A 9,501-nucleotide genomic window follows, 5' to 3' on the forward strand; every position below is an offset into this window, starting at 1 on the left:
CACACACACACACACACACACACACACACACACACACACACACACACACACCCAAAGCTTGTTTCTACCACAGGCTGGGCAGTGGAGATCCACCTGCCTGGGGCATCTGGGAGGGAAGGCCAATAAGCACACCTTCAAGCAGGGGAAGGTGATCCACCCCTCCCCCCCGCCTCGGGTGCCTTCGGCCCCCACCCAAATTCCACCTGCCTCTAACCCTGACCAAGTACTCCTTAGGGTCTCACAAGCTCCTGAGGCAAAGTGATGGAGTATGCGCCTGTTGGGGGGCAGCGACATTGGACCTCCTTGCTACCTTCAGTTGTCCGGCATGGGGGCGGGAGCCTACCTCTGTGAGCAGGAAGCTCTTTGGCCCGGGCCTTGGAGGCCCAGCCTCCTCTGGGGCAGCCTGGCTGGTCATTCACTAGGCCATGTGGCCCCCAGTGGAGGCCAAGCTTCGGGTTGGGGCAAGGCTGGTGTCAGGAGGGCTGCGCTAGGGTAGGGAAGGCACACCGGGCCTCACCTGGCCAGTGGCCCACCTGGGCTTCAGGCTGAGGGAGGGGCGAAGGGAGGAGAAGCAGAGGATTGGCCCCGCCCCCTGGCGACACTCTATCCCGCTGGGGCTGTTTGCTCAGCAGCAGCTGGCTTCCAGGAACTGCGTGGCTGGCAGGTGCCTTTCACCTGCTGGCACTAGTCAGGCAGTTGAGCAGGCAGGGACAGGAAAGACGAAGGGTCTGCGTGAGCTAGGCAAGCTCAAGGGAAAAGGCCCAGAGGATTCGTCCCATGCAGTGCTTCTTTCTGAGTGGCGAGAAAGGTCTAGAATAGTGCCTTTTACCCTTCTTCATGCTTAGACTTTTGTTTTGTTTTGTTTTGTTTTCGAGACAGGGTTTCTGTGTAGCCCTGGCTGTGCTGGAACTCACGCTATAGACCAGGCTGGCCTCGAACTCAGAAATCCGCCTGTCTCTGCCTCCCAAGTGCTGGGACTAAAGGCGTGCACCACCACTGCTGGGCTTACTCAGACTTTTTAATACGGTTCCTCATGTTGTGGTGACACCCCCGACCATAAAATTAATTTCTGTTGCTACTTCACAACTGTAATTTTGCTATTGTTATGAATTGTAATGTAAATATTTGTGTTTTGCGATGGTCGTAGGCGACCCCTGCGAAGAGGTCATTTGAATTTGAAGGAGTCGAAACTCACAGACTGAGATCCCTGGTCTAGAGCTAGACAAAGTGGCTGGTTAGTGTGGGTGTCCCCACTGCTCCAGAGGATGTGGCTCAGTTGGTAGAGTGCTTGCCCTAGCGTGCATGAAGCTCTGGGTTGCATTCCCTGCACTGCATAAACCAGGCAAGGCACTGCATGCCTGTTATCCCAGAACTAGGGAGGTTATCCCAGCAGGAGAGTTAGAAGTTCAAGGTCATCACTGCTACAGACCGTTTTAGGACTAATTGGGCTTTATGAAAGCCTGTCTCACTGAATGAATGAATGAACGAACGAAGGAGTAAACAAAAAAGGGGTGGGGAGGTTAGTTTAGCCAAACTTCATGGCACAGGAACTTGTCTTCCCAGCCACTTGGGAATCTGAGACAAGATTAATAATTCAAGACCATCCTAGGATGCAGAGCAAGTTCAAGACCAGCTTGGACAACTTAGTCTTATCTTATTGGAGCATCTGCCCAGGATCCCCCAGTGAGGGGCTGGGGTGTGACTCAGTGGTAGAGCCCCCTGCCTAGAATCCCCCAGTGAGGGGCTGGGGGTGTGGCTCAGTGGTAGAGCCCCTGCCTAGAATCCCCCAGTGAGGGGCTGGGGTGTGGCTCAGTGGTAGAGCCCCTGCCTAGAATCCCCCAGTGAGGGGCTGGGGTGTGGCTCAGTGGTAGAGCACCTGCCTAGAATCCCCCAGTGAGGGGTCTGGGCTCCATCTTTAGTACTTCAAAAAGTGTTTGGAAGGATCTGGCACGTAACACTTCTTTCGAGAGAGGCTCACCTACCCTTGTTCCTAGAGGAGGTTGGGGTTCTGGCCATGTCTCTGGCCTGTTTTGGGCCCATATGGGCCATACCACTCTGGGTACTGTCATGATGTACCCACCCTCTTCTGGTCCTTTGTGCCATCTGACCCTATTGGTGACTTAGTAGACAGGGCTTCAGCCACTTTCCTTTTGGAGTTGAGATGTGGATACCGGGGGAGGGGGTGGGGGTGGGAGGCTTAACACGTGTCTGGGAAACTCCAGAAGCAAACAACCGTCTAAGGCTGAGATCAGTCAATCCCCTGCTTCCGTACTGCTCCATCCATGTTTTCTCACCATAGATTTTCCAAGGCTGTAACATGCCCAGAGATTCTTCCCTGACTACTTAGGCACCCTCCATTCCTGACATGCAAGCCCTGATGGGCCATGGCTCCTGCACCTAGGCCTGCTCTCCTCCCAGATACAGCTGCCCCTGCATAGGGCTGGCTGTCACTTCTAGCTACAATGTTTCCCAATCTCATCGCTGTACACTTTCTTCTGAGATCCATTTGTGTGTTTATCTGTCCTTAGTAGGAGTTTCTGGAACATGGCACTGTGCCTGGATTCCTAATAATCGTGGCCCAGTTGTGATGGCCTTGGCCTGAGGGTCTCCTCCTGGTTGGAGTTGCTACTGTGCTGAAGGCTCCTCCACTCTGAGTCCCCCCCACAGAGACACCATTCAGTGCGTGGGGACAGACTGTCATCCTTGGGAACAATGCTGAAGGTCAAAGCCAGCTCTGTCCATGGCATCAATGGCTTTCGGGTGTTACAGGGACTGCAATTCACCTCACTGTATCACTCTTGCTGTTGATGCTGCAAAAAGGGGAAACTGAGGCCCCTCTGGCCCTTGACTGTTTTGTTCCCAGAACCTGGCACAAGAGATGAACCCCAGATTCTACCTCAGGCCAGGTGGACAGAATAACTGAGGCAACAGCAGGAAACACTATGGCTTGACATCAGGAGGACTTCCCTGCCCGGCATCAAAGGGCTAGGCTTCTAGGAAGAGGGTACTGGGCAGAGGGCCTAGTAGGCAGGGAGGCCTGCTTGCTAGGAACAGGGCCAGGAGCATCAACCAGAGGTGTGCTCGACCCTTGGGAAGCCTCTTCAGTCGTGGCTGCCTGTGTGGAGGCCAGGTCCGGGGCATGCCTATGGTCCTCAGAGCTGTCCTACGCCTGGTGTGTTCATGCTTGCTCTGTCATCCCAGGAAGGCCTTGGAGAATCTGTCTAAACTAATCTCAGGCCTTGAAGGCAAGAGTTGTGAGTTCCCCTGCCATCTCTATCCAACTTCATGCAGTCTTTTTCTGAAGTGACCTCAGCCTTCAGCCTTATCCTGCCTGCCTGTGACCACGGACCCCTTTTCCTCTCTAGGCCTCAGTTTTCCCACATGTAAAGTGGGTTTAGTCAGGAACTGGACTGCCCAACTGCCCTCTATTCCTGCTGGCATAGGCTTTTTTTTTCCCCTTGTCCCTCTCTATCCAGGCACTGTAATATGGGGACATTTCTGATCATCAGGTTTATCAGTCATTTTAGAATTCTGGGTGTGTCTGAGCCTCAGTGTTTCCACCTGCGAGATAGGTCAAGCAATGACTGCCTCTGGGCTTCTGGAAAGAAAAAAAAAAAAGAGATACAGTCTGACCCACCTTCTTGACAAGGCACAGAAACCCCACCCATTCCTGGAAGTCAAGATTGCCCCAACCCCTACCTCATCTCAGCAGTGTCTGTCCCCTGCTGGACACCTGTAGTCACTGCAGCATCTTCCCAGTGGGATGCTAGGCTTTATGGTTATGGGCAAGCTGTGAGGGTATCAGGTATCCAGCTCTTCTCTCTCTCTCTCTCTCTCTCTCCCTCTCTCTCTCTCTCTCTCTCTCTCTCTCTCTCTCTCTCTTTCTCTCTCTCTCCCTCCCTCCCCCCTTCCTCCCTCCCTCCTTCTCTCTCTCTCTCTTTCTCTTCCTTTCTTTCTTTCTTCTTTTTTTTTTTATTGAGACAGGGTTTCTCTGTGTAGCTCCAACTACTCTGGACTTCACTCTGTAGACCAGGCTGGCCTTGAACTCAGAGATCTACCTGCCTCTGTCTCCCCGAGTGGTAGGATTAAAGGTGTGTCGCCACCACTGCCGGGCTCTGTAATGGGCTTTAATGGAGATGATGACACCCCTCTGGGTGGTGGAGCCTCTTTTCTGGCTCACAACTGGGGCAGGTGAGGTGGGGATATAGATGAGCCTCTGCTGGGTGCACAGTGTGTTTGGTGCACATATCTCTACTGTGGCTGGGGCTTGGGGCCATCTTTGCTGCCTGGCTCTGGGGCCAGGGAAGGGCTTGCCAAATAACTCGCTTGGAGACAGGGGCCCATACTCTCCACATAGGCCCACATTCCGGGAGCTGAAGAAGGAGACGGGATGGGGGGTTGGGTGGGAGGATGGGGGTGGGGAGCTGTGTCATGCTGAGCTCAGACACCACCAGGGGGCTGGGGCTGAAGAAGTGAGGGGTCCTAGGGGGCAGAGCAGCAAGAGGGAAGCTAGCTAGCCTCTTGTTCCTGTTCTTTCACTCTCTTATTGAGTTAGGCCTCACCAGAGGCCAGTATCATAGGCCACGCTGACAGAGGGCTGGACCCTGGCCACACCCGTATCAGGATAGACCTACTAGCTCAGATGGGGCAGAGGGACCTCTGACCACTGTTCTCCGTGACTAGGACACCAGAGTCCTGGCCAATCGAGAAAGCTGTATTGATAGGACCGGAGAGAGAGGAGAACCCATTCTGCCCATTCCTTACTTCCAACCCTGCCCCATGGCCTCCACTTCTGATGCTTGCTGAGGTTCCCACTCCTGGCTTCAGGCTGGCCAGTGGCAAGTCTCCTGTTAGCTCTCTAGTCAGTCTCCAGAGTAGGGGTCAGGCTTTGTTTGCCCCGGGGCTTCCGGGCCACTTCCTAAGAAACCACCTGCTAATGGTATCAGTGGGCTGAGCCAAAAAGTCCAGGGCGGGTCCTGCAGAGGGGGCAGAATGACTTCAGCATCCACTCACCCCAGGCTAGCCTCCAAATCCTCTGGATTCGCTGCTAGGGTCCACTATGACTACAGGGAGGCTCGTTCTGGCCCCATTCAAGTAGCACCCACTTCGGAGGCGTGGCAGGATGAAGCTCCTGGCGGGGCCTAGGTGCTCAGGTAGATCGAGAGGTCATGGGTGTCTCTTTCTGCCCCCTTCTATCTTTATAGGTTCCAGAAAGCCTGGGTGATGAGTCTAGATTGGTGGCCTTCCATATTGGGGAACCATACAACCACCTTCCCTCTGACCCTGCATCCTCCCCTCTGAGGCCTCCCAGTATACCTGCCAGAGTCTAGAATGCATATGTACCGCCCCCTGGTGGTCAGATGTGACCTCTCTCTTGGATGGGATCAGCCTTGAGAAAGAGAGGAAGGCCCAGAAAGCGCCACACGACCAAGCCTGGCCTCAGTTCCCCAGGATATCTGAATCTCTGTTTATGGTCCTACAGAGGTTCTGGGCACTCAGTGGGGGGGGACTTAGGTTGCTAATCTCAGACGGCTACAGGCCTTCTTACCAGGCTAGTGAAGACTTCAGACTCAGAGTCCAGGCAGCTAAGCCGCCCTGGTATCAGATGGAGTGCAGGGGAACCCTGGCTTCCATCCATGGGGATGACTATGGTCCGCTTGTGTCCGACGGCCCCAAACCCAGGCCATCCTGGCGATGTGTGGACACTGCTCCTTACCCCTTCTGCCAGCTGTGCCCCCTCCCTGCTCCTGTGCCCACCTTTCTTCTCCAGACCCTCCTCTTAGTCTTTGGAGAATCTGTCAGGGCCTGTCCATGCTTGACTTTGCCCCAGAGCCAGATGCCAGACTTGGGTGTGGACCTGGGGGCCCTTCACTTAGAGATGGGCAAAGTCTTGCCGTGTCTGAGACCCTTTGTGGTAAGTAGGGATTCTGGACATAGGTGGAGAAGGCTAGATGGGGAGGGCATGATGCGGGTTCTTGGCAGCCAGTTTCACCCCACCCTGTTGGTGTCATGGGGCCCCGGCTCAGACACCATTCTATTCCTGAGCCAGCCCCACAAGCATGCACACCCACACCCACACAGCTCACCTCCCTGGTGGCTCTGGGTAGCTGGCAGGGCCCACTGGGCTGGTGCGTTGCTTTGGTTTCTCAATACACACTCTGTAGTTTCTGGGCCGGAGGAGGTCCTGCCTCAGTGTGGTCTCCAGCCCTCTGACGTCCTCCTTCTCAGCATCTGGGGCAGCCCAGGCCCCTTGGACACTATTGCTGCTGCCCAAGCATGGCTTCTCAGAGACCCAGAAACTCCTCCCAGTCCTGCCTGGCCTGCCCTGCCTGCCCAACAGCCTTGTAGGACCACACCTTTCACCAGGCCACACCCTCTCTCATCCAGGATTCTGGGATCAGCCTTTCTATGTCTGTCCTGGTCAGTGGTGCCCTCAGACCGGGAGCTTATGATGCCTAGACAGGTTTGTGACCACGAAACCCGGTGGGAGCTGGTCTCTAAATCCAACCTGGGTTTTCAGGTAAGGTCATGATGCTAGTGGCATATGTGTACTGACGGGCAGGGATGACTCCAGTTTTCCCTCTATCCACAAGGCCCACTCTCCTTTCAACTCTGAAGCACCCAAAGGAGGTAGAGGGCCCACCTCACCTCTAACCTCTGGCCAAGGTACCTGTCATGGGACAGCTGGCAACAGGTGACATAGTTTAAGGAAGCGCTTACCCATGGTTGTCCAGGGCCAAGGGCATGGAAGAGCTTTGAAGGTGAGTGGGTCAGAGGTGCTATCAGAATCTTTCAAATTGGGCCAGCAAGATGGCTCAGTGGATAAAAAGGTGCTTGCCACCAAGCCTGATGACCTGATCCATGGGAACTATATGGTAGGAGAGAAACTACTTCCTAACTGTCCTCCATATGCATGCAATGGGACGTGCATGCTCCCACACATAAATAAATGTAAAAGCAACCACCACCACCACCATCATCATCTTGCGTGTCCCACATCTTTGGTGCAGCCTTGGGGAGTTGTAACTGGGCCCTGTTTCTGCAGGATGTCCAGTGTTTCTCATGTTCTGGGTAGTTCCACTAGGTCTTTCTCTTGGAGCTCTCTTCCCAGCTCCCTGCTTCTTCTAATCATCCTTTATCCCTGTGCCTTTGTGTTCAGGCCCACCATGATGGAGGCACTCTGTCCTCACCCTTCAGGCCTTTGTGTCTGTGTGGTGGGGATGGGCTCAGGGTTCCGTGCAGCCTTATGCAAGGTATCTACTTTGCAGTGAACTCTGGGGCCTGGGGCATAGGTAGCTCTCTTCTACCTGTCTGACTTGGGCTTGTATCTAAGGATTTCTCCCACTTAAGCAGAGCTCTGGGGTCTTTCATCTCCAGGTTCTTGTAGAATCTGTTTATTCTCACTTCCAGCTGACCCAAGCAGTCTTGACTCTACAGACAAGCCCCGACATGATGGCAAACTAAGCTATACCGTTAATGCCCTTGCAGTCACCCTGTGCAGCATATAAGCTCCTGACATCACTCGCCATTGACCCCTGCTCCAGCTGTTCACTTGAGACTTACCGTTTGTTTGTTTGTTTATTCATTCTTTTTTGTATGTGGTGTGTGTGTGTGTGCGCGCGCGCGTGCCCGTGCTCACACGTGCATTCCAGGCAGCTTTTTCATTTGCCTGTCTTTTACATGGGTTCTGGAAATCTAAAGTCTAGTCCTCAAGCTTGGTAAGCCCATAACCCCAGCTCTGGGACTCTTAATTTGCCAGTCCTCAACCTCAAGCTAGACCAGTTCACTGGCCTGCCCTGTGCACTGCTCACTTGGTCATAGGGGGTAGGGTGGAGCTTGGCCAAGCTCCCGGAACTTGCAGGGACTCTGAGGACAGCTACCTTTCCCTCACCTCTACCGTGCTTGCTCTCAGCAGAAAACTGCTAAAAGACCTCATGGTGGTGAAGGCGTGACTGTTGGGAGGCAGCCTGCCTTGTGGCATGTGACAGGTAGACTGTAACCCAAGTTCATGCTTTACATAACTAGGAGTTTACAGATCTACCCTGGGTGGGCACCACTTGCAGGCTCTCTATCCACAGAAATACATTCTACCCTGAAATTGCTGGCACTGTGGATCTCTTCTGAGTTATGGTGGCAGCAGAAGGAAGCCCTGGCCAAGTGTCTTCTCGGGTAGAGCCTCGTCTGATTTACACACCGGATCTGGGCAAGGGGCACCAGCTTAGATGATTAAGGCATCTGGTATTGGTCTGTGTTTTATGGCTGCCAGACAGCTCCGAGCAGCTGTAAATACTGCCCAGCTTGGAGAGGGAGCAGGTTCAATTACAGGTGAGTTTCAGTACTTCTTCCTGGGCAGGCAGCCTCTAGCCCTACACACAAATTGAGTGAAGCTCCCTTTATGTCCCCAGCTGTCTGTCACTTATCATGTGGAATACACTCTGACCCTAAGGATCGGGTGACCCCACCACCTGCTTTTTTGTGGGTGGTGGTGGACTGGAGGGAATGGCTGGAAAGGAAACCACTTGAAACAGGACCAGAAGCCTGGAGGCAAAAGTAGCATTCCTGAGCCTTATTGACTGATGGAACTGGCAGCAATGCCTAAGCTGTCACAGGGCCTGGTGGCTGGGAGCAACGGGGCAGTGCCCAGGTGCTCCATCTGGGCTCTTTCACCTGGGAGCAGCTGCTGTATGGCCTCTCTGAGGCACAAACAGGTGTCAGGAACAGGTTGTTGAAAGGGATGTATGTAATGGGTCACCAGATGGGGCCATGAGATCTGGCTTTGTTGTCTGCTAAGGGACCAAATTAGAAAACCAAAGGCACAGACCTGAACTTGGACCTGGCCTTGAGCTCCACGCCCAGGGTGCTATCTGTTAAGATAGTGAAGCTGGGCCTTGCAGGTTGGTTGTTTATCTGAATACCAGAGACCTTTGTACAGAGCCACCTCACAGGGCTCACCTGAGCATATCCTGCTTTGGCTGGATCTGCCAACTGTGTGTACCCAACACTGGCCTTTCCTTCAACTGAGTGGCCTGTGAGATTCCTGATGGTCCACGCTCTCCAGAGGCTGATGGCAACTGGGATGGTGGGTAAGAGGTCACAGAAGTGGCACCTGAGTGGGGACGGCCAGACCCCAACCCCAGCCTACCCAGGGGACATAAAGGAGAAGCCAGGGTCTGGGAAAAGATGGACTACGGGCACAGTAGTGTGGGATAGGTGCCTGTCAGGAATCAGGTGTAGATGGGGTGGTGGTTGGGAGTGGCAGTAGGAACAGAGCTGTCAGAGGCTCTGGGACACTCCTGTTCTAGGCAGTGACACCTCCCAGAAGTCTGGTAGACACTGGACATGTGGTAAGCAAAGGAAGGGTAGGTGGGTCCTGATGGATGGGCTGGATGAGAAATCCATGGGGTGTTAGGAGGCAAGAGAACAAAGGGCGATCCTGAGTTCAAGTCTGCAGTCCCTCCTCCCATCCCAGATGACCTGGCTTCAGCCTACAGCCCACGCCCC

General features: G+C 54.1%; 1 protein-coding gene across 2 annotated transcripts in view; it reads right to left on the reverse strand.

The window, feature by feature from the left end:
* Nucleotides 1-6,298, reverse strand: part of Tmem184a (transmembrane protein 184A) — a 16,234-nt gene extending 9,936 nt beyond the window's left edge. Inside the window, exon 1 of one of the 2 annotated variants that reach the window (XM_031338503.1) lies at nt 6,087-6,298. Coding sequence is in view for 1 of the 2 variants with exons in the window: in XM_031338502.1 (XP_031194362.1) it covers nt 344-415 (72 nt within the window). In the remaining variant the exon portion in view is untranslated. Of the gene's footprint in view, nt 1-343; nt 575-6,086 lie in introns of those variants that run through there. The other variant, XM_031338502.1, reaches the window with a different exon arrangement.
* Between the last annotated feature and the right edge of the window lie 3,203 nt (nt 6,299-9,501).

Source organism: Mastomys coucha, unplaced genomic scaffold (assembly GCF_008632895.1).
Source record: "Mastomys coucha isolate ucsf_1 unplaced genomic scaffold, UCSF_Mcou_1 pScaffold22, whole genome shotgun sequence".
NCBI classification, from domain to species: domain Eukaryota; kingdom Metazoa; phylum Chordata; class Mammalia; order Rodentia; family Muridae; genus Mastomys; species Mastomys coucha.